This window comes from Leopardus geoffroyi, chromosome C1, assembly GCF_018350155.1.
Source record: "Leopardus geoffroyi isolate Oge1 chromosome C1, O.geoffroyi_Oge1_pat1.0, whole genome shotgun sequence".
Taxonomy (NCBI): Eukaryota; Metazoa; Chordata; class Mammalia; order Carnivora; family Felidae; genus Leopardus; species Leopardus geoffroyi.
The window spans coordinates 26,848,339-26,873,722 of NC_059328.1; the positions used below are offsets into that span (position 1 = coordinate 26,848,339).

The 25,384-nt window shown below is 36.5% G+C and overlaps 1 protein-coding gene and 1 long non-coding RNA gene across 15 annotated transcripts in view; one reads left to right on the plus strand and one right to left on the minus strand.

The window, feature by feature from the left end:
* Positions 1 to 222: 222 nt before the first annotated feature.
* Positions 223 to 25,384, minus strand: part of ZMYM6 (zinc finger MYM-type containing 6) — a 122,497-nt gene continuing 97,335 nt past the window's right edge. For 12 of the 14 annotated variants that reach the window (XM_045476639.1, XM_045476645.1, XM_045476637.1 and 9 more), the window contains 10 exons: positions 23,563 to 23,713; positions 23,025 to 23,140; positions 21,699 to 21,974; positions 21,381 to 21,531; positions 20,627 to 20,799; positions 18,919 to 19,066; positions 17,344 to 17,484; positions 16,857 to 16,897; positions 4,395 to 4,539; positions 223 to 2,674 (listed from right to left, as the gene is read on the minus strand). In XM_045476639.1, the coding sequence (XP_045332595.1) occupies positions 843 to 2,674; positions 4,395 to 4,539; positions 16,857 to 16,897; positions 17,344 to 17,484; positions 18,919 to 19,066; positions 20,627 to 20,799; positions 21,381 to 21,531; positions 21,699 to 21,974; positions 23,025 to 23,140; positions 23,563 to 23,713 (3,174 nt within the window). In that variant the 3' untranslated portion in view covers positions 223 to 842. The remainder of the gene's footprint in view (positions 2,675 to 4,394; positions 4,540 to 16,856; positions 16,898 to 17,343; positions 17,485 to 18,918; positions 19,067 to 20,626; positions 20,800 to 21,380; positions 21,532 to 21,698; positions 21,975 to 23,024; positions 23,141 to 23,562; positions 23,714 to 25,384) is intronic. The other 2 variants (XM_045476643.1, XM_045476644.1) reach the window with 1 other exon arrangement.
* Positions 2,628 to 17,066, plus strand: LOC123597588. The gene is made up of 3 exons (XR_006712171.1): positions 2,628 to 2,668; positions 9,458 to 9,640; positions 16,984 to 17,066. It is a non-coding gene; the product is annotated as an uncharacterized LOC123597588 (long non-coding RNA).

Below are 25,384 nucleotides of genomic sequence, written 5' to 3' on the forward strand. Positions count from 1 at the left end.
TTCCACTAACAAAACCCTACAGGCCACTCGTGGTCCATCTGCTATAACCTGGAAATCAGTCTAGACCTTGATGGACAAACTGTGGGCCAAATTTAGTCAGCGGTTTTTTTTCCACTGGTTCCCCCTTCTTCCTCCCCAGCTAACAATGTTTTACATTTTTTAATGATAAAAAAAATTTTAAGGCAGCTTTCATGACACATGAAAATTATATGAAATTCTTAGTTCAATGTTCATAAAGTTTTATTGAAACACAGCCACACTCATTTGTCTGTGTATTGCCTACAGCTGCTTTTGTGCTGCAAACCCAAAATTGACTAGTTGCCACCACATGGCCTGCAAAGCCTAAAGTATTCACTATCTGGCCTTTTATGGGAAAAGTTTGCCAAGCCCTGGTCTAGAGCGCCACAGAAACCCCTACTCTCCTGCAGCTTCTATTTCTGATCAGCCAAGCTGCTTAGATCTTTGTTTTCTACCTACCCACAACCTGCTGGGGTGGGTGGCTGCCTGGCTGAAGACTGCAATGTCCCATGTGCTTCTAAAGGTCAAGCAGATTAACATCCAGGTGTGCTGATACATTACAAACAGGCTTTTTGTGACCATTTTTGTCCCTAATCCAGATGATCCAATCAATCAATCAAATAGCTAAATTCTCTGCCTTGGACTATTAAAATTATAATATATAACTAGGTATAAATGCACAATTATTCCTCAACAAAAAGAAACATTATTAAAACATATAATCACTGAAAACACATATCCACATTAGGAAATTATATTTTAGGATATTTATACAAAATTTAACACAAAATTATAGACTTTGATCATTAGCAATACCCATCTTACTATTCTTTCTCCTTTACTAATTTTTCTATCCTTGGAATTAAAGATGTGACTGCAAGTCTTAGAGCAGGACCAGAAACCAACAGATTTCTTTGTCTTGACTCAGTCAAAGCGGAAAATGTAGCATCACATAAATAAACAGTTGAAAAGGGCAATAAAAACTTCATTGCCTTTTCATGGAGTTCTGGGTAATTTGTCTTTGCATTTATCCAAAACTGAGTCACAGACATTGATTTAAATACTGACTGTAATTCCAAATCTGAAGATAGCTGTACTAGTTTTTCTTCTTCGAAGTCCATGAGATTACTGTCTTTGGGATTCATAAAAGGATTAATTATCCACAAATTTCCTGAACGCAAGTCTTCTTCTGGTGGGTAACAGTCATTGAACATTTGACAAAGTCCTTCCAGGTGCTCAAAAATAATGCTTGCAATGCCTCTCATATTTAAGTCTGATGAGTTTACGAATTCGGAAAATGAAGGGAACATGTCATAATCGTTCTCTTGTGTGCGCTTCAACCACATTTTTAACTTTTCCTTAAGTATATCCATTTTATTATACAAATTGAAGAGAGTAGTCATAGTTCCTCGGAGACTTAAGTTGAGTTCATTTATAAGTGAAAAAATATCTGATAAATAGGCCAGCTTTGCGACCCATTCCTCATCAAGAAAATACTTGGCCAAATCTGAATGCTTCTGGTTTAAAAAAATTTCAATTTCATGTCGTAATTCAAATAATCTTGTTAAAATTCTCCCTCTCGAAATCCAACGTACTTCAGCATGAAGGGGTAGATTCACATGCTCAGGCCCCATTTCTTCACACAAAATCGTTAACATTCGTGAATTTGATGCATTGCTCTTTATAAAACTTAAAATTTGTGCTGACTGCAAAAGAATTTTATGTAAGCATGGAGACAACTTTTCTGCTGCTAAATGCTCACGGTGAATAAAACAGTGTGTAAATGCCACTGTATTCGTGGCGATTTCTTGAATCTTTGCCCTTAAACCAGAACACCTGCCAGTCATGCTTGCAGCCCCATCTGTACAGAGACCAACACAGTGTTTCCAATTCAGAGACTTACTATCAATATATTTATTTATTAGTTCAAATATTTCAAAACCAGTTATTTGAGAAGGCATTTCAATGCAACATAGTAATTCTTCTTTTATATCACTGCAATCATAATCAATGAAACGAATATAGCACAAAAGAAGGGTGATATTTGAGATTTCTGATGATTCATCTACCTGAAGGGCAAACCACTTTGACTTTCTGACTTTTTGAATCAGCTGATCTTCAATGTCTGCAGACAACTCATCAATCCTGTGTCCAATCGTGTTATTAGAAAGAGGAATGGTTTTCATTTTGTCTCCAGCACTTGAACCCAAAACTTCTGAACACATTTCCACTAAATACGGTTTAATTAATTCTTCGGCAATGGAGAATGGCTTCTTGCTGGCAGCAATTTGGAAAGCAATTAAATAAGAAGCTTTCACAAGTGACTTTTCAACTAGTAAACACTTTTTTAAAGAACTATTCTGACATTCCATTTCAAGAGACTTTTGTTCAAAAAAATCTACTGGTTTGTTTTCTAATTCTGAATGTTTTGTCTTCAGATGATGAGAAAGATTTGCTGGCTTCATGTTTTCAGTGGATAAGATTTCTCCACAAATGACACATTGTGGCCTTGGTGAACTTTCTTTTGATCCTGGACAGATAATAAAACCAACTTTTAAATATTCCGCATCATAAGTCTGGAAAAAACCTATTCTTTTTTTCTTTGCAGGTGGAGAATCAAGTTCCGCATCATTTTTCTCATTAGGCATAGGTAAATCTGAATGAAATATTTGAATCACTGTTATTTTTCAAGAAGAAATAAGCAATAGTCTTTATGTTTTCCCCCACACATTTAAAATATCTTTTTTTTAGTATTTATATTTGTCAAAAGAATACACTAAAGTTGAAACAGAAACCACAGAACTTTCATGGTGCCATTAAAAACAGAATTTCTCCTTGCCCAAAACTTGGCCACTGACTAGAGCAAAACTATAGGCTGCGAGACGTGAACTAGCAATGCTATATATATATATATATATATATATATATATATATTCAACAGATTGCTGGAATTAGGGCTGAAGTCCACAGGATGCATCTAGTTAAGAATAAATTAATTTACTTTTTTAAATTTCAGAAAAAAGAAAACAAATGTTTAAAAAGTTAACATTTGGTGAATCTAGCTGTAGAATATATTAATGTTCATTGTGCCATATTTTCAATCATTCTGAACTTTGAAATTTCTCCAAATTAAAGTTGAAGAAAAAGAAGGGTTAATTAGTAGTTTTAATACCCAATGTATGAGGGTAAAGAGAAATGGGTGTTCTCAAACACTGATGTAATTTTTCAGTTTTGCAACACATATCAAAAAGCCTTAAAAATCTATGATAGCTTTTGAATCTGAAATTCTACTACTTAGGATTTATCCTAAAGACCTAATTAGACAAGTGAACAAAGATTCATTTACACAACTTAACTCAATACTGTTTACAATATTAAGCAACTAAAAGCGATCCAAGTGTCAATCTTAGGGGGATGGATAGGTACATACATTGGAATCTATGCATCCATTGAGAATCTCAATGTATATTTAAATTTATATTGACATGGAATATTTCTGATGAGCAATGTCAAAGGAAAAAGTTCACAACAGTACATCTTAAACAATCCAGTATTTAATCTAGAAATGTTTAAAAAATGTATAAGCACACACATACCCACACATATAGATGTCCACAGATCTTTTACTACCTTCCACATGTGAATGTATATAGAATATAAATTCATGTACACAGAGTATATCATTTTAACAGGAATATACAACAATCAAATTTACTTTGGAAGGAAAACAGGATTCTCCTTGACTCCTACTAAAAGAAATGCACCCTACATAAAAACTCAAGATTACTTGTTGACAGATTATACTTTTAAATAAACTACATATATTCTGTGTAGTAAAATTATCATTAAAAACAAAAATCCAAAAATGCTTTGGGCAGAGTAGGCTATGTAAGTAATTGAAAACATGAGGGTAGTGGCAGTTAACATGGATTGGGGCAGCAATAGTTTACAGCCTTTCCAAATATGAATTCAAGTCATTTTCCTGATCACCAACACCTCAGACACACAGTTATATTTTTAGTAAACGACAAATTAATTCACATTGTTTTTAAAAAGAAGAACTACAGTTAAATCATTAACGCTTTTAAAGAAATTTGTATCTTAATAGTTATAATAGTTTGTACATTTGAAAAACAGCAGTGCACAGAGATGTCTGTCCACATAATGCTGTGTGTGCAGATGGATTCAATTTAGTAGTTATTGGTGTTAATGACAATAATTATAAAAGGAATAAATCAGATGTTCAAAGGATGTGATGCAAGGATGAATGTTTTCCCATTTAAGAAATGGTATATGATTTTCTTTGCCTTTCTTAAAAAAAAACAAAAACAAAACAGAGTTAACTTTCCACATAAGCAGAGCACAAGGATACATACCTGTCTGACATTCCTTGTGTTGTGTATGTGGTTTGCAAGAGGTGGCCTTGGTCTGTGTGACAGGCTTGCACAATACTGCTTTGTTCTTCAAAAGCTTGGAAGACTGGGAAGATAGAAGTTTTGTGGCATCTATCTGTGTGCTTCCCTAGTTAAAAGCAAATTCAGAAACCAAAAACATGTTTTTTAGTACCTTAACACTGACCAGAATCGCTATCAATTGAAAGTTGGCACATAGTAAAAGAAACAGAATTCCTGTGAAAGAGTAGTTGCAATAAAGAAGCTACTTTGGAAAATATACACTAATTCCTAAATCTTCTAATTAGTGTCAGTTCCATTCATTAATTTTTTAAAAATACTCTGCCTATAGTAAGGACAATCAACACAATAAAAACAATCTTTACTAAGATAATTGGCTATTCAGAAAAATTAGATCCAACTCAGACTTTATGCAAAATATATTCCATATTGATTTAAGACCTCAACATGAAAAAAATGAAACTTTAAAATCACTGGAGAGGGAGTGGCTAGGTGGCTCAGTCAGCAGACTCTTGATCTCGGGGTTGTGAGTTCAAGCCCCACGTTGGGACGAGAAATAACTTAAAAATAAAATATTTAAAAAATAAATAAAACAAAACAAAAAAATAAAATAAACTAAATCACTGGAGAACTTTCAAATGACCAGAAAAAAGAGGAGGTATTCTTAAAAGAAACACAAGAATTATAAACAAAATAGAAACGACTAATACATTTGACTATCTTGAATTTTTTTTTTTTTTTTTTTGTAAATAAAGGTCTTTATAAAACAAAGCTGAAGAGTAAGCAACAGAGTTAGAGAATATATTTAAGGGGCACCTGGGTGGCTCAGTCTGTTAAGCATCCGACTTCAGTTCAGGTCATGATCTCAGTTTGTGGGTTTGAGCCCCACATCAGGCTCTGTGCTGACAGCTCAGAGCCTGGAGCCTGCTTCCGATTCTGTGTCTCCCTCTCTCTCTGCCCTCCCCTGCTCTCAATCTCTCTCTCTCAAAAATAAGAATAAAACATCCTAAAGGGAGAAAGAGAGAGAGAAAATGTATTTAAAAGATGTTTGCTGGAGTGCCTGGGTGGCTCAGTCGGTTAAGTGGTTAAGTGTCTGACTTCAGCTCAGGTCATGATCTCGCAGTTCATGAGTTCAAGCCCCACATCAGGCTCTACACTGGTAGCTCCGAGCCTGGAGCCTGCTTCAGATTCTGTGTCTCCCTCTCTCTCTCTGCCCCTTCCCTGCTTGCTCTCTCTCTCTCCCTCTCAAAAAATAAATAAAAATTAAAAAATTTTTTTTTCATAAATAAAACATGTTTTTCACTCAAAACATTCAAAAAAATTATGGAATGTTTACTGTAACTCAGGCACTGTTCTAAGCCCTGGGGATACAGCAAAAAAAAAGAGAAAGAAAGTCCTGCCTTTATGGGCTTTACATCCCACAGGGAGGCACAGAAGATAAACAAGTAAAGCAAATATATATTGTATAATTCCAGGTAGTGACGAGTGCTATGAAAGAAAGCAGGGTAAGGGAATGGAGGGTGATGGTGTGGAGAAAGGGTATTTTTAGAGTAAATATTTGAGCAGAGATCTTCTGAATACTCAACTCAAAAGAACAAACCACACAAAGGCCTGAAGTCAGAGGACTCCAGGCAGTGGGATTACAGATGCAAAAGCCCTGAAATGGGAGAGTCTAGCATGCTTTAGGAACATCAACAAGAACAAGGCTGAAATAAAGTAAGCAGGGGCTAGAATGAAATGTTTGAAGAGGCTGGCAGAAGCCAAATTGTATAGGATCTTGAAGGTCTTAGTTTCAAAAACAGTAAGAAATTAGGATTGTATTTTAAATATGATGGAATGCACTGCAGATTATATTTAAATTTACTTTTTAAATAAGCAATGGATGTAAAAATTTTGAATTATGTAATAATACAAAAGGTATAAAAGTATTTACATGAAAAGTAAGTTTTCCACCCATCTACCCCCTGTCCAGACTCAACCTTGAATACAAGGTTCCCAGTTTTGTTTTGTTTTTGAAGTTTATTAATTTGAGAGACAGAAAGCACATGTGTGAGCAGGAGAGGCGCGGAGAGAGGCAGAGAGAGAGAGAATCCCAAGCAGGCTCCACATTGTCAGTGTGAAGCTTGATGCAGGGCTCAAACCCACACACCGTGAGATCATGACCTGAGCCAAGATCAAGAGTCGGACACTTAACTGACTGAGCTACTCAGGTGCCCTCCTAGTTTCTTACACATCCTTCTAAAGGTGGTCTATGTAATTAAATAAGTTGCTTCTGACTACAAATTGGTGGCATATTATTAGCAAGGCTCTAGCACCTTGTACTGTACCTATTAGCGAGCTATCTTAGAGGTATATTTACATAACTTTGTATAAAGCCACCCTAATAACAGCTTTATACATTGAATGTATCATAGGTAATCTGAAGAGTCTCTGCTACTGAAAACTGAATGTTAAAAACATTTGCTATTACAAACAAGGCTTTTTTTTATTACATTTATTTATTTTTGAGAGACAGAGTGAGAGCACAAGCAGAGGGACAGAGAGAGAAGGAAACACAGAATCTGAAGCAGGCTCCAGGCTCTGAGCAAGTGTTCAGCACAGAGCTTGATGTGGGGCTCGAACCCATGAACCATGAGATCATGACCTGAGCTGAAGTTGGACACTTAACTGACTGAGCCACCCAGGCGCCCCAAACCATGCTTTAACAAATACCCCTACATATAAATTAATTCTACACGTGCTAGTATATTTATAGAATAAGGTATTCTAAGTTGTGGTTTGGTGGGTCAGAAGACTTTAATTATGTTGGTACAGTCACACTGCTTTCCATAGAAGCACACTATATCATATTATATGACCTTCAGCAATGTACGTGAGCCCGTTTCCCAACACTCCAGTTAATATGGTATTTATGAAACTTTTTGTTATTTCTCAATAAATGAAAAATTATCTAACAGTAGTGTGGTTAGGTATTTTGCATGTTTAAGCATTATTAGTGTTTCCTCTTCTGTGAACTATCTACTCCTATCCTGTGCCCTGTTTTCCTTTAGCTTTTAAAAAAAAATTCTATAAAGTTAAAAAAGAAGGGGGTGGGGGGGACACCTGGGTGGCTCAGTTGGTTAAGCACCTGACGGCACAGGTCATGATCTCACAGTTCAGGAGTTCGAGCCCCACATCAGGCTCTCTGCTGTCAGCACAGGAGCCTGCTTCAGAACCTCTGTCTCCCTCTCTGCCTCTCCCCTGCTCACACTCTTTCTCTAAAAAATAAATAAACATTTAAAAAAATGTTTTAAAAACTTCTATGCATAATTTTTTGAATGAGTAATGTAACACATGTGACCTAAAATTCAAAGACTTTAATATCAAACATGAAAATATACTAATTTCCCTCTTAAATTCTGCCTCAGTCGTTCAGTTCTCCTTAGAGGCAACCACTATTATCTATTCATTGGCTGCCTTCCAGGGCTTTCTATACATATGTATAGGTATGTGGTGGTGGTGGTGGTGTGTGTGTGTGTGTGTGTGTGTGTGTGTGTGTGTGTGTATGTGTGTTTAAAACACAAATGGCAGTTTGCTATACCATTTGGCCTTTTTCATTTATTGTATATGAGACTGCTCTATGTCTGTACATATATAGTTACCACATTCTTTTTAAGTGCACAGTATTCTACTGTAATGGATATAGCGTACTTATTTTAACTATAGTCCCCAAAGAGCTGCTGTATATGCTTGGGCAGGGAACTCCACTCACCAGACCACATGACTAAGTATGAGCTAGGAGAGGGGTATATTTCAGGTTCTACCCATGTAGGCCTATTTTTTTTTCTAGTTCACACAGTAACTGAGAATGAACTCACAATGGCCCTGACTATTGATCAATGTGGCTGTTTTCAAGCCTTTGCTACTACAAACAATGCTGAAATCATCCCCGTATATACTTCAATTTATAAATGTGCAAAATATATCTGAAGGATAAATTCCTAAAAATGGAGTTCCTTGGTAATATGGTATTTACATTTTAAATTTTAACAAGTTTTACTAAATTGCTCTCTGTAGCAGTTTTACCAACTGCAATTGACAACATGTAAAAATGCCTTAACAGTGTTATCCATTATTTTTATTGTTGCCAATCTGATAAAGTTGGAATTTCTCTAATTTTAAAGTTGAATATCTTTGCATATGTTTAAGAATAATTTTTATTTCTGGGGCACCTGGGTGGCTCAGTGGGTTAAGCATCTGACTTCGGCTCAGGTCATGATCTCATGGTTTGTGAGTTCAAGTTCCACGTCAGGCTCTGTGCTGACAGCTCAGAGCCTGGAGCCTGCTTCAGATTCTGCCTCCCTCTCTCTGTCCCTCCCCCATTTGCCCTCTGTCTCTTCCTCTCTCTCAAATATAAATAAACATTAAACAAAATTTTTTAAGAATAATTTTTATTTACTAGTCTGATGGATCAGATTTTGTTGCCCATTTTTCTACTGGGTGCTGGGTCTTTTTATTGATTTATAGAAGCTCTTTACATATGGAAAAACTGGCTTTTTATGACATGAATTGCAACCTTTTAATTTTTTTCATGTCTTCTGACTTTGAAATGTAGCTGAATTTCCATAACAACTCTTTATGGCTTCTGAGTTTTGTGACATATTTAGAAAGACTTTCTCCACTTGTTTATTAAAATTCTTTCCTGTATTCTTCCCTACTACTTTATTATTTTTTTACATTTAAATCTTTTCTCCATGTGGACTTCATTTTGGTGTAACTTGTAAGGTAGAAATCCAATTTATTTTTTTCCATATGTATGCTCAGTTGTCACAATGCTGTTTATTGAATAAGTTTCTCCTACTGATCTGAAGTGCTATCTTTATTATTTCTAAATCTACACACATATTTAGGTCTATTTCCAGACTTCTATTGAGTTCATGGCTTCAGTATCAATTGTTTTATCTTTCTAGCTTCATAAAATTTACAGTTCTACTATAATTTTGGAAACTAGCTCTTCCTCTTCCCCCTTCTTTATTCTTCTTTTACAGAATTTCATTGAAGATTTTTAAGCAGTGGAGTGACACAATCTGATTTAAAATCATTCTGCTAACAATGTGGAGGAAAAAAATGCAAAGGGCAAGAATGCAAGCAGGAAGACAGGTAGGAGGTCACTGCAATGAATCAGAGAAAAGACGATGGTGCCTCAGACAAAGAAGGTAGCAGCAGGAATGGTAAGAAGTAAGGAACACTAGAGAGGAAGTCTGGGGTGGAATAAAAGGGTTCTGATTTAGACATATTATTTCAGATGGCCATTAATCATCTAAGTGTATATGTCAAGTAGGCAACTGGATACATGAATCTGGAGCTCAGAGGTCATGGCAAGAGAAATAAATCTGGGAATAAGCCACCATCTAGGGGGTGTTTAAAAACCACAGGACTGGGGCGCCTGGGTGGCGCAGTCGGTTAAGCGTCCGACTTCAGCCAGGTCACGATCTTGCGGTCCGTGAGTTCGAGCCCCGCGTCGGGCTCTGGGCTGATGGCTCAGAGCCTGGAGCCTGTTTCCGATTCTGTGTCTCGCTCTCTCTCTGCCCTTCCCCCGTTCATGCTCTGTCTCTCTCTGTCCCAAAAATAAATAAACGTTGAAAAAAAAAAATTTTTTTTTAAAATAAAAAAAATTAAAAAAATAAATAAAAAATAAAAACCACAGGACTGTACTGAGTCCCCAGGAAGATTGAGAAAAAAGACAAGTATGTTGACCTAGAAGTTGAAGAAGGTATTTGAAGAAGAAAGGGAGAGCAACTGTATCAACTGCTACTGAAAGGATAGGTTAAATGAGAACTGGAAATTGACCACTGGACTTGCAAAACTAAAGGTTCATGGTGACCTTGACAAGAGCAATTTCTTCCCCCCCCCCCCACCGTGTTTGTTTATTTTTGAGAGAGAGACAGAGCACAGTAGGGAAGGAGCAGAGAGAGAGGGGAGACACAGAATCTGAAGAAGGCTCCAGCTCTGAGCTGTCAGCACAGAGCCCAACGCAGGTCTCCAACACATGAACCGCAGTGTCATGACCTCAGCCAAAGTCTTAACCAACTGAGCCACCCCTGACAAGAGCAGTTTCAATGGAATGGTGCAAAGCCTGACTTAAGTGCCCTAAGGAAAGATAACAGATAAGGGAGTAAGGCAGGAAGTTGAGGCCACCCTTAGAGTTTTTCTAAAATGGAGAGTAGAGAAATAGGACAATAGCTGGAGGGCTCTGGTGTTAAAATATTTTTCATAGATATTAAATATTACTGCATGTTTTTTGTGTCAGTGAAAATGAGTAGAAAGAGGTGGGGGCAAATCCAGAATATATAAAGAGATTCTATAAATCAATAAGGAAAAGATAATTCCACACAAAAATGGGGAAAAATTAAGAACAGGAAATGAAAAGAAAATTCAAATGTTCAAAAATACAGACATATAAGCAAAATTGCTAGTTATCAGTGATATGCAAAATAAAATAAGGTATTACTAAATAGACTGACAAAAATGTTTAAATCTGACAACACTGAATGATAGCAAGGCTGTGGGAAATGAGTATAATCATAATCTCCTGGTAGGAATAAAAACTGAAACAGACACTTTAAAAACAAAAATGCAAATACTCTTTGAATTCAAAATTCTACTCTTCCATATCTACACCAGACAAACACCAGCACACGTGCATAAGGAGATGTATACAAAGATGTTGATTGTAGCAGAGATTGTTTTAATAGTCAAGACCTGGAAGCAACCTAATGTTCATCAACAAAGCAAGGATAAAATAAAATGCATTACTTTCATACAACACTATCCAGCAGTCAATGAACTAATAAGAAATGAATACAGTAAAGCCACAGAATACAAAATTAACAGACAGAAATCAGTTGCATTTCTACACACTAATGAAGAACTATTAGAAAGAGAAACTTAAAAAACAATCCCACTCACAATTGCATCAAAAAGAACAAAATACCTACAAATAAATTTAACCAAAGAGATGAAAGATCTGTACTCTGAAAACTATAAGACACTGATGAAAGAAACTGAAGGAGATACAAATAAATGGAAAGCAATACCATGCTCATAGACTGGAAGAATTAATATTGTTAAAATGTCCACACTACCCAAAGGAATCTATAGATTCAATTCAATTCCCATCAAAATACCAACAACATTTCTCATAGAACTAGAACACAGAATCTTAAAATTTGTATGGAACCACAAAGACCCTGAATAACCAAAGAAATCTTGAGAAAGAAAAACAAAACTGAAGTATCACGCGCTCCCTGATTTCAAACTACAAAGCGATAGTAACCACAATAGTATGGTACTGGCCAGAAAACAGACATGGAGATCAATGGAATAGAACAGAGAACCAAGAAATAAACCCATTCATATATGGTCAATCTATGACAAAGGAGACAAAAATATACAGTGGGTAAAAGACAATCTCTTCAATAAGGGAAAAACCCAACAACTACCTGTAAAAGAATGAAACTGGACCACTATCTCACACCACATGTTGAGTAAGAGTTGAAACTATAAAACGCTTTGAAGAAAACATAGGTAATTAGCTATTTTTCATTTTTTAAATTTATTTGAGAGAGACAGAGACAGCATGAGTGGGGGAGGGGCAGAGAGAGAATCCCAAGCAGGCTTCACGCTGCCAGTGCAGAGCTCAACTCGGGGCTTGAACCCACGAAACTGTGAGATCATGACCTGAGCCAAAACCAAGAGTTGGACGCTTAACCCACTGAGCCACCCAGGTACCCCGGCAGTTAGCTATCTGACATAAGTATCAGCAACATTTTTTTGGACCAATCTCCTCAGGCAAGGGCAACAAAAGCTAAAATAAATAAATGGAATTACATCAAACTAAAAAACTTCTACATAGAGAACGAAATGATCAACAAAGTGAAAAGGCAATCTACTGAATGCGAGAAGATATTTGCAATTCATGCATCTGATAAGGGAATATCCAAAATATAGGAAGAACTTATACAACTTAATATAAAAAAAATAACCCAATTAAAAAATGGGCAGAGGACTTGAATAAGCATTTTTCCAAAGAAGACATATAGATGGTCAACAGGTATATGAAAAGATGATCACATCACTAATCATCAGGGAAATGCAAATCAAAACCACAATGATTCATCACCTCAAACCTGCCAGATTAGATATTATAAGAAAGACAAAAAAATGACAAGTGTTGGCATGGATATAGAAAAAAACCCTCATGCACTGCTAGTGAGAATGTATATTGGTGCAGCCACTGTAGAAAATAGTATGAAAACAGTATGGAGTTTCCTCAAAAAGTTAAAAATAGAATTCCCATATGATCCAGCAATTCAACTTCTAGGAATGCATCCAAAGAAAACCAAAACACCAAAGTGGAGAGATACATACAGCCCTATGTTCACTGCAGCATTATTTACAATAGTCAAGATATGGAAGCAACCTAGGTAATTCAATGATGGATGGATAAAGAAGTATGATGCACACACGTGTGCACGCGCGCGCACACACACACACACACTGGAATATAACTCAGCCATAAAAAAGAATGAAATTTGCAACAACATAGATGGACCCAGAGGGTATTATGTGCACTGAAATAAGTCAAACGCAAAAAGACAAACACCATATGATTTCACTTGTATGTGGAATCTAAAAAACAAAACAAATGAGCAAACAAAACAGAAAGAGATTCCTAGATAGAATTTCTGGTTATCAGAGAAAGGGAGAGATTCGGGGCGGTGGGGCGGGGGGGGGGGGGGGAAGGAGGGACAGGCAAAACAGGTGAAGGGGATTAGGAGGTACAAACTTCCAGTTATAAGAAAAATAAACCATGGGGATGTAACGTACAACACAAGGAACAAAATCAATAAAAATGTAATAACTTTGTATGGTGACAGATGGTAACTACAACTTACTGTGGGAATCATTTTACAATGTATAAAAATATTAAATCACTATGATGTACTGATGTACTCCTGAAACTAATAGGATACTGTATGTCAATTATACTTCAATTTAAGAAAAAAAACATAAGTTTTAAAAGAAAAAGAAAAAAAAAGATAGACTAAAACTAAGTAAATAAGCCCAGTCTAACAATGGTTAATTCTCAATGGTGAGAATACAGTAGAGCAGGGGTTAGCAAAGTTTGGAGTGGACCAAGCCCAGCCTACCACCTGGTTTTGTAAATAAAATTTTATTGGAATGCAGCCACTTACTCATTTATGGATTGTCTATGGTTACTTCTGCACAACAGCAGAGATGAGGAGTTGCAACAGAGTCTGTATGGCAAGTTTAGTCTAAAACATTACTACCTAGGAAGTCTGCTGACTTGTGCACATTTTTTTTAAGTTTATCTTGAGAGAGTGTGTGACAGCACGGATGGGGTGAGAGGGAAAGAGAGAGAGAGAATCCCAAGCAAGGCCCATACTGTCAGCATGGAGGCTGATGCAAGACTCAGCCCATGACGCATGAGATCATGACCTGAGCCGAAATCAAGAGCTGGACGCTCAACTGACTGAGCCACACAGGAGTCCTGACTTGTGCAGATTTTCTTCTTTGTCCTTTTCTATATCTCACCTTCCCCTAAAATTTAAGACTATTTAAATAACTTGAAGGAGAGTCAAACTAAAGTCTGAGAGAAACAAAGAAAAGATTCTAAAACTTTCAGTTTTTTTAAAATTTAAGAGTACTACATATACTTTGTATTGACTAAACTGAAAACATTAATCAGAGCTATTCTATAACACAGTTTAAATGACTGGTGAATTATAGAGGTACTCCACATAGAGAAAAAATACATAGGGCAATCCTATTTAAATGAGGGATGTATTCTTGAAAACCCAGAATAATTCAAAACTAACTGTCTCATATATAGAAGAAAAAGGATGCATTCTCAGGATACATAAATTTGCAACCAACATAGAATATTTTTATAATATATACTAATAACATTAGTATAAAACCAAGTCTATTAATACCCTTATTAATTATACAGTTATGTGCTTAAGAGAATTATTCATTCTGTTATAGCAATTTATTAATCACATAATTTTAAAATATAACTTAATGTATAATATACAATATACAAATATAAGTACAAAGTTAACTTAATGATATTGCATTAACTACTGCAGTATCCTGCCTGAAAATAATTGAGTAAAAGTTATCATTATCATCTTCTAACAACACAAGTAAGGGGAGAGTTAAAAGGTATCAAATTAGGACAAGCTATCTCACCACATCATGGGGAAGGCTGGTCTGAGTCCCTGGAGGACTTCTACTAAAGAATGAATCTGATGTGGCTGGTTTTTGCTCTCATTTTCTTTGCCTCTGGGGATTTCTTTTTTTTTTTTTTTTTTTTTTTTTTTAAATTTTTTTTTTTTTTTTTTTCAACGTTTATTTATTTTTGGGACAGAGAGAGACAGAGCATGAACGGGGGAGGGGCAGAGAGAGAGGGAGACACAGAATCGGAAACAGGCTCCAGGCTCTGAGCCATCAGCCCAGAGCCCGACGCGGGGCTCGAACTCCCGGACCGCGAGATCGTGACCTGGCTGAAGTCGGACGCTTAACCGACTGCGCCACCCAGGCGCCCCTGGGGATTTCTTGATATGCAGATACATTGTCCATCTTTCACCTTGCCACCATGAAACAGCAATCCACATTTGGATCACTTTCTTTAATAATAGCAATTGTTGCTGGAATATGGTCAAAAGCATATGCCAGTTACTTCGCTGCTGGCTGCTGTGATGAAGGCCCAATAAGTGCCGGGACCCTCTTCCAGCTGCCTTTGTTTTTCTAATTCTAGCAAGTCTTCCTGTATTACTCCATGGAGAACCACCCAAGGGAAGTTTCAACATCCCCTTCACCAACCTTGCACAAATTCACCTTCTTTGTCACTTTCACAGATTGTTTATCAGGTGTGAGGCTGTCGTCTTCCAAGATAAAGCCTCTTTAGATTATGGTAAAGCTGAAATGTTTTGATAGCTTCGGTTAGCAGCTATAGCTTGCCTGCTCATTTTTATACTCTTAAAACTTTGGTAGGCTTTAAAATTAGAAGGCCAGCCATGACTTGTAGTGAACTTTTTTGTCTCACTTTCAACTCCTTTCAAATCATTAAAATTACTTCAGGCCTTAGCACAGGCAATGGCTTGAACTTAGGGGGGCATTACAGCAGCACTGATCTTGCAGCTGCGTTGCCAGGATTTTTTCCATTTACTCCTTTATTCTTGCCTGGTTATAAGATTGTGTGTGTGTGTGTGTGTGTGTGTGTGTGTGTGTGTGTGTGTGTGAACTAAACGATGTATCTTCTTTAATGCTGCTTTTGTTTTTTTGAGCATTATCTCAATATTCTGCAGGCTGCACTCTCCTAAATGAACAGCATGGGGGATCACATCCTGGTCTGGCCTTTATCACAGAGTTTTATCACATCTAACTTCTGTTCCAAAGATACTGAATTTGGGGTACAGTTTTTTAGCACTAGCACCACTACTTAATGAACTTGAATGACACTGTTATATGACATACAAAAATATCTTTAATTATACCAAAAGCAAATGTTAAGACAGCTACCAAAAACAGTCACCAAAAACATTAACCCAAGATCCAATATATTAGGTTCATGTGATATTGATAAAAGATGATGGGAATTTTGTTTCCTGCTAACACAAGATATAGGAAAATAATGACGTAATTTGCAATCCTTTCAACTAGTCAGATTTGAAATTATGTGTTTCCTCAAAATATTTTTTTTAATTTTAAAAAGTTTCACAATACTTCCAATTGGAAACACAAAGTGGGAACTTAAATGTATTTTTACTTTGCACTATTTTCAGCTTCACATAATTTGAAGATGCATAAAATAACACCACACTGAACTTTTTCAAGAGACTTTCCAGTCTAAAAGAAAAATACTTGAATGTAGTAAAAGAGAAAAATAAGCAGCCAGATGGAATTAACAAGAATTTAAAGAAATTAAGGAGCCAGGGAGCCCGGGTGGCTCAGTTCATTGAGCGTCTGACTCTTGATTTCGGCTCAGGTCATGATCCCAGGCTCATGGGATCAAGCCCTGCACTGGGCTCTGCGCTGAGTGTGGAGCCTCCTTAACATTCTTTCCCTCTCTCCTTCTGCCCTCTCCCCTGCTCGTGCTCTTTCTCTCTCACTTTTAAATTTTAAAAAATTTTAAAAAAAAGAAAGAAAGAAATTCAGGAGCCAGAACACAACGAAATAAATCAGAAATGCATTCTTATTAATGTAACTTTAAGATTCCGAAACAAAATCAGTGCATAATACTCTACTTTTTTTTGAAGACTAAGCGAAATGCATTCAGATACATATTAGAATGCTACATCCAAAATGAAAATAAACCCAAGTGGCATTATGAGGAAAAATATTAACAATAAAACTTACATCTTCAATGACTTTTTGTGTTGCCTCTTTAGTAACTGCACCTGTTATAAATGAACACACACATTATTATCCCCAAAATATACAGATGTAAACACTGAGACCAACAAGTTATTTTCCTCTCACTAAGGTGGGCCAGAGTCTACTCCAGAATTTCTCAAAGAATGGTCCAAGAAAACTGGGCATCAATATCACCTGGGATGCCTGAGAAAGGTAAGGATTCTTGGGCCCCAATTTCATCCTACTACAGTAGAATCTCCGGTGATAAAGGCAACTATATTAAAAATCACTTAGGTTTAAAAGAATAATAATAAATTGTACACGCCTCTTCCTTCCCTACCCATGCCAATCTGCCTGCTACCCACTTCCCTCTGAGAAAAAGGGGCATGTTTCCTCACAGAAATATAAAAGTAAATATTACTAACAAGAGCTACTTAGACAACACACTTAACTCTATAGTCTAATTAAATGCCTTTACATCAAGTCATACCTTTTAAAACACTATTTGTGTTCCCTGTGGGCTGGGCAGGAGGTATTTTTGCCAATGACACCACACTGGTTATAACTGGTGTTGTATTTTTCCTTGTAGAAGGGAGCTCCATTGAAGTAGTTTGCGCCTTATAAATATTTACTGATTAAAACAAAAAGGTAAGACCTAGTATAAACAAAAGGGTTACACACACATACAAAACCCTGTTCGACAACTAAGTTTCCAAGAAACAGTGCAAATATCTAACTCTGTATAATGTAACTCTATAAAAAGAGTGATTCTGGTCAGATTAACATTCATTAGGACTTAAAAACAGCCTGATTTTCTAAAATTATAAACTTCAAATGCTATTTAAAAATATAGGTATTAGCTTTAGAATTAACTGGCCTTTCCTCTTAGTGAATATTAAAACTCCTCCACCTAAGCTTGCTTCAAATAAAAATTTAACATGACAGTTTTTATAAAGAAGTTGGTGAGTTTGCTACCCATCCGCTGGTTTGTCAACACATATTATAAAATAAAAATTCTACCACTGACCTGACTGGTCTTAGGGAATGGATGATGACATTAAAGATTGGCACATGGCATATGTGATTAAGATGATGATCAATAAAATTGCAAAGGTAGACAAGGGCCAGACTGTAAGGACAAAGCACATGGATTCTGTCAATTCAACAGCACTCCAGGCTTTGATCAGACAGCATAATATCAAATGGTTTTATCCTAATTCAGAGAAGTACTACTTCAGGGAGCTACTTTAAGAACATGCCACACATGTAACTATTCATCTGGATATTTTGACCATATTAGCTTTCCTACTTGCAAAATTATTCTTAGCCAAAAAAATTTTTGCTACCTATGAAGAACTGGTCTACTTTATTTTTTCTGATATAATTAATGTGTTGGTTCTTTTTTCCTTGGCTACAATCAAACTCTTGATCAAATCTTACACCAGTCATAGCAACTGTATTAACATACTTCTATTCTCTCCTTCTGTTTGCCCTGATTTTCTATTTTTTTCTAGTTTATTAACTGAATAACATATGCCCCTTAGTGGAAATTATTTATGTACAGATAACATCAACCAAAAGCAATCAAATCTAATTTTCCTATAAAATACATTTATTGATTCCTTGGTGTGTTTGATTATGATAGCAAAAAGCATCAGGATTGATTTTCCCTGAAGGGCAATTTTTAAGAATTCTTACAAGAGGGGCATCTGGGTGGCTCAGTCATTTAAGCATCCGACTTCGGCTCAGGTCAAAATCTCATGGTTTGTGGGTTTGAGCCCTGTATCAGGCTCTGTGCTGACAGCTCAGAGACTGGAGCCTGCTTCGGATTTTCTGTGTCTCCCTCTCTCTCTGCCCCTCCCCTGCTCATGCTCTGTCTCTGTCTCTCAAAAATAAATAAGCTTTAAAAAAAAATTTTTTTTTTTAATTCTTACAGGAAAATTTAAGGACATCCAGGCGATTTGAATTCAATAAAATTTTGATGCTATTATATTTACAACTGTGTGTACTAATAGTATATCCTAGCACTGACATAAAGATCCCATTAGCCAAGTTTAATTTTTACCTTTATTTTGTGAAAGAGGGTCATTCATAATTTGTCGATGACAAAACTCCAAGACACAAAATAAGTTACAGAAATGTTTGATGTTTCCTCGCCATTTTATGGACTCACTTAGCTTACCCTGTCGTTTACAGCCATCACACTTGGCCATCTGAGAAAAAAATATAAGACAGGATAGGCTTAAAACCATAAAATAATGAAAAGATAACATTAATCATAAAACCAGAAGGCACTATGAAAACAGGATATGTAAATCAGGTGAAATCACAAAATGTAAGGTTCCTACCTTAAAATATTCTGGTTAAAAATGCATATACTTGGGGCGCCTGGGTGGCTCAGTCGGAAAAGTGTCCAACTCGATTTCAGCTCAGATCATGATCTCACGGTTCATGAGGTGGAGCCCTGAGTTGGGCTCCTTGCTGACAGTGCCAAGCCTGCTTGGGATTGTCTCTCTCCTTCTCCCCCTGCCCTACCCCCGCTCTTGTGCACACTCTCTCTCTCAAAATAAATAAATAAATATTAAAATATATATTTATTTGCTTTATATACATATCTCCATCTACAGAATATAAAAACTGATCTCCCATTTTCAAAATTACTGATGAAGGAATCTAAAGATAGGCTCTATTTTTAAAAGGTTAAGCACAGACATCATATAGTAGAAAGAATATGCACTTTGGAGTTGTAAAGACATTGATTCATTCAACAACTATTTAATTAGGTACGCTTTGTCTTGAGCACTGAGATAGGCGCCATATAATTATGATAAAGACATACCTCCCAAACAAAAATATTGTATTTTAGCGGGTAGGGAGACAAACAGATGATTTCACTGGCGTGTTATAGGTGCTATCCAGCTATCACCTACCAGCTTTTGAAGAATACACTATTGAACCTCCCTGGATCTTACTCCTTTTCCTTATTTATAAGCTGGTAATAACACACCTACCTCTAAGGATTATAGTGAGGATTAAATGCAATAACACTTATGAAGCACTGGACCTGTATTAGTGGTTCAATTAATTGTAGCTTTCATTGTTAGCCTTCCAAAAAAATAATTTTTTTTTTCAACGTTTATTTATTTTTGGGACAGAGAGAGACAGAGCATGAACGGGGGAGGGGCAGAGAAAGAGGGAGACACAGAATCGGAAACAGGCTCCAGGCTCTGAGCCATCAGCCCAGAGCCCGACGCGGGGCTCGAACTCGCGGACCGCGAGACCGTGACCTGGCTGAAGTCGGACGCTTAACCGACTGCGCCACCCAGGCGCCCCCCAAAAAATAATTTTTTAAAAAATAAGTGGGTAAGGAGGTCAGTCACAGTCATTTGACCTATGAAGCAAGAACAAGGTCTGACTTCAAATTCATCAGAGTAACCTTCTGAATGAGACAGCCACTTAAAGGCAACATAACTATAAAGGCAACTTAAAGGCAACTTGAAAGAACTCAGTGATAAATAAGGTTCGTGTGCCTCAAGAGAAAGCAAAAGATAAAAATAAAAGGAATATACCCTCAAACAACAACAAAGCCTCCAGAAATCATATGCTCTTTACCACCAAAATTTCATGTTTATATTCAACTGAATTTTGCTTTGGGAGCCCATAATTTATTTTACCCAGTTCTAAACACTAAATTTTACTTCACATGATCTGAACGTATTTAAGAAAATAATTTGTACGAACTTCAGAAAACCAAAAAGGTGTATTACATTTACCTGATAAAACAAAACTGTAAATTTGGACATGCAATCTTCACAACAGAACTCTTCTAGCTTTCCTTCCAATCGATTTTCTACCAAATTAGGGGATGTCTGTGAGCAGTAACTGCACATCTTACAGTAATTCCCCCAGCGCTCTCCAAAGTCACGGGCAGAGAGGAATTTGCAAACTGAGAACCAGAAGGGATGAAAGGAAGAAACATCAAACTTACATTAACTCGAAGGAGGTAAAGTGAGTTTCCACAGTCTCAGACACCAACTAAGCTAGTTTCTTGCTTGCTTCTTAAGCCAAGAAGCAGTAATTGCTTAAGTATCCTCTTTACAAGTGGGTGCAAGAACAGGAAGATCTCTCAAGTCACTGATAAACTTATGAAGAGATTTTTTACACTCTAACCTAATACCATTGACCCAATTACCTTTCAAAAGTTTTTTTTTTTAGTTTTAAGCAATTTATTTAGATGACTGTAATTTTAAAAATCACTACAATTTGGCAAATCATAATCACAAATATAATATTTAAATTTGTTTCAAGTTTTTCTTTGAGATTATTATATTTAAAAAGACTTTAAAGTGAATTAAGCATGAAAAATAAAATGAATTAAGTATAAACTCAAGAAAGAAAAAACCTCAAATTATACCTCATAAAACAAAATTACTTGAAAATTAATTGTAGAATAGCCCAACGCAGCATGAACTACTTTGTACCAACCACGAGCTCTGTGGATAAAGCTGAACCGCTTGCTTTCTTTACCTTCACTACAGAATGGCTTATCAACCCCTGAGAATCGGACAGTCTCCTTTATAATTTTCTGCAGTTTACAGTAGTCACACATTGCCATAACTTTATTTTTCTTTTTGTATTCATCAGAACAAGTCTTGCCACAAAAAAGAAACATTCTACCCTGCAGAGATTAAAAAAAAAAAAGTCATTAAGACCTAATTAACAGTTGCTTTATCTTTAAGAAATCATTCTCATTTCAAAGCAAATGAAGTGACTGTCAAAGATGAAAAGATAAATGCTTCTAATGGATATGTTTACAATTCAATCCCTTTCATAATTTCTCTTTACCTTGTAGAACAGAAGTTCTGGTTTCGTGGCAAACAGATGGTTACAGTGCTGACACTTGAGTTTAACAAGTGTCCGGGTTAAAGCAACTTGCTGGGATGGGGCCGCAAGAGGCCGGAAACTGGCTGCAGGAGAGCCACTGATGGAGGCAGGGGAACCAGCAGAGGTGTTACCTCCTCCAGCTGATACTGATGACCCAGCCGGTGGGCTTACAACCACTTGGCCCTGAGACAGGGACACCGCTGAAGAGTTTGTTCCTTTTGGCTTGTTAAATACATTCTGAACGAAGACAAATAAGGCAAAGATTTTAGCAACTGAGAAACAACTTGGTAATTTTCATTTTCTCATTTTAATAAACTACTACCTGTAACATTTTATAAAGTAGTTCACAGAAAGAGTTTAAATGGCATACTTCCAGAATAGAAGGACTGAGAAATGCAACATAAAAGGTTTAAGAACTTGAATTCAGGCTTTCCAAACACCTCTAATATAGAGCTCTAATAAACTAGAGCAGGCCCCTTCTTTTCCCCCAAAATACCCCTCCATCTGCACTCCCATCACCACCCAGCCTCTGATGGCTATTATGAGTACAGTGGAGGGGCGCCTGGGTGGCTCAGTCAGTTGAGCGTCCGACTTCGGCTCAGGTCATGATCTTGCAGTCTGTGAGCTCGGACCCCACGTCGGGCTCTGTGCTGACAGCTCAGAGCCTGGAGCCTGCCTTGGATTCTATGGCTCCCTCTCTCTCTACCCCTACCCCGCTCATGCTCTGTCTCTCTGTCAAAAATAAATAAACATTTAAAAAAAAAAAAAAAAAAAGAGTACAGTGACCACCAGTAGTCTCTTTCTTCCTGGTGCCAGGGACATCGCATCAGGCACCTTGCCACCCCAGGGGATCACTAAACTCTACCTTCTCTGTGTATCTCTCAGAGAGTGAGGAGCAAATGGGACAAGAAAATGGAGGCTTATGATTCCATGCCAGGAGTCAATACGTATCTGGCCCATGATGAGAGGGACACATGAGCACATCACCGTGCCACCTATCTGAACCTTATCTTAGCTTCCATCCTTTTGAAAAGGATAGCGCCAAGGGCAAAAGTAGGAGGGAAGGGCAGTTTAGGTAAGGACCTTGAATTTAGGAAGAGGGCACTGAGGCTCAATACCTGGCTTAGACATTTTGCAGAAATGACTTCTGGGACGAGAGTTGAACAGAATTTTTTTCTTTCTAACTTGAATTTACTCTTTTGTAAATATGGACCTTCAGCAGTTCACATATTGCCATTCCCCAATGCCTAAGAGCACTTAGGGGTAAAATACTACCTCAGATCATACCTGGAAAGCCACCACACAACTGGAGCTGCAGAAGCTATAGATAGTTCCATTGGACATGGCTAGGTGATACTGAGGGATTGCTGAGGTTTTACAACTATGACATGAAACCTGGACACCTTGGCAACAACAACAAAAAAAAACAATGAATAAGCTACATAGATGAACACATGATCCAAAAGGGTACTAGGGGAATTAAAAAATATTCAGTAATATACAAAGCCAAAATCAAGCAACCTTACAATAATCTGTAAAGCTAACTGTAACTAATCTCAGTTAAATTCCACTTACACAAAAACTAACTTGGAACTTACAAGTGTGGTTTTTATTTCTTTCTTTTCACATATGGAACTACAAAATAAATGCCTCAACCAAACCAGTGAAAAACTATTTTCACTTACAAATCAGTTCTTTGAAACTAAACTTTGGGTCTTTATTTAACCACACAGATAAATTCAACTTGTAACAAAATGAAACAAAAGCAGCTACATTGTTCTTTAATAGTTACTAAATCTATAAATTTATCAAATGTAAACATTACCTGAAGAAATAACGGTCTTAACTCTATAAGCAGATAAGCAATTAATAGAGCAGAAAAGTTCGGTTTTTCCTGAGTCGTTGGTAGTCTCAATCATTTCTGCTGAAGGCCTCAATGATTTCCCCAAGGCGTATGGAGGAGTTTGGGCTGAATTCTATCAAGAAAATAAAATAACATTTAGATACCTAGCACAAACACACACGTTGTTTAAGAAAAGAAAAAAGAAAAACTATAAAGATTGCCTTTGATTGAAATATCTGAGCTCAGAGGACTATGAGGCCACTCTAACTATAGATTTTTCTGGAAGTTGGGATGTGAGAAAAATAAGTTCTTTCAGACAATAATGAAATGTAAACTGAAGAAAATGAGTAACTACACTCACATACATTAACAACAAAACACATTAAAGGTAATGAATTTGGTATTGTTATACACTTTTCTCATTAAAAATAATCTAAGATGACCAGGTAATCCATGAACCAAAGGGCCATCCTCAATAGTCTTGGACATCAATCTATAAGACTGTCTACCACCTTTAAGGTTACATAATCAGTAAGACTCTTTAGCAGGAGGAAAGAGAAATGATGCTTAATGTAAATTAGGAGATCTTACAGAACTACCTGTTTTTTAAGCTGAGTTTTACACTAAAACGTGTCTGTAACTTTACTCATATTTTAAGAAATAATAATTACAATGGCTACCATTTATACAAATTACCAATATTATTACTTATTCAGTGCTTACCAGGAGCCAGGCCCTATACTGAATACTCTGTATTTAACTTATATATACTGTATCATGGAATCCTTCAAACAAAATATTGAAATACTTTTAAAAATTATATTAACAAGAAGTTTAAATTAATTTTAATTCAATTAACAAATAAACAGAAAAGTGGGAGATTAAACATTTGATCTCGCTCCAAAGATCCAGGCTAACCATTACACTATACTGTCATTGACACAACATAGTCTCTCAACAAGAAATTATATGGGGAATTAAACAGTAGGAAAATACAAATTGTTGGGACTGCAAGCTGGTGCAGCCACTCTGGAAAACAGGATGGAGGTTCCTCAAAAAACTAAAAATAGAACTACCCTACAACCCAGCAATTGCACTACTAGGCATTTATCCACGGGATACAGGTGTGCTGTTTCTGAGGGACACATGCACCCCAATGTTTATAGCAGCACTATCGACAATAGCCAAAGTATGGAAAGAGCCCAAATGTCCATCAATGGATGAATGGATAAAGAAGATGTGATATATATATACAATGGAGTATTACTCGGCAATCAAAAAGAATGAAATCTTGCCATTTGCAACTACGTGGCTGGAACCGGAGGGTATTATGCTAAGTGAAATTAGCCAGTCAGAGAAAGACAAATATCATATGACTTCACTCATGAAGACTTTAAGAGACAAAACAGATGAACATAAGGGAAGGGAAACAAAATAATATAAAAACAGGGAGGGGGACAAAGCCTAAGAGACTCATAAATATAAAGAACACACAGAGGGTACTGGAGGGGTTGTGGGAAGGGGGATGGGCTAAATGGGTAAGGGGCATTAAGGAATCTACTCCTGAAATCACTGTTGCACTATATGCTAATTTGGATGTAAATTTTTAAAAATTAAATAAATTTATTAAATTTATTAAATTAATAAATAAAAATCTTTGCCAAAAAAGAAAATATAAACTGTGAAGTTTCACTATATAATCTTCCTGGTGAAAGAGGAATATCACTTATACAGTTGACAGAGTATAATACCAGCAACAAAATTAAAAACAGAACGGATTTTTGGATCACATATATAAAAGTAA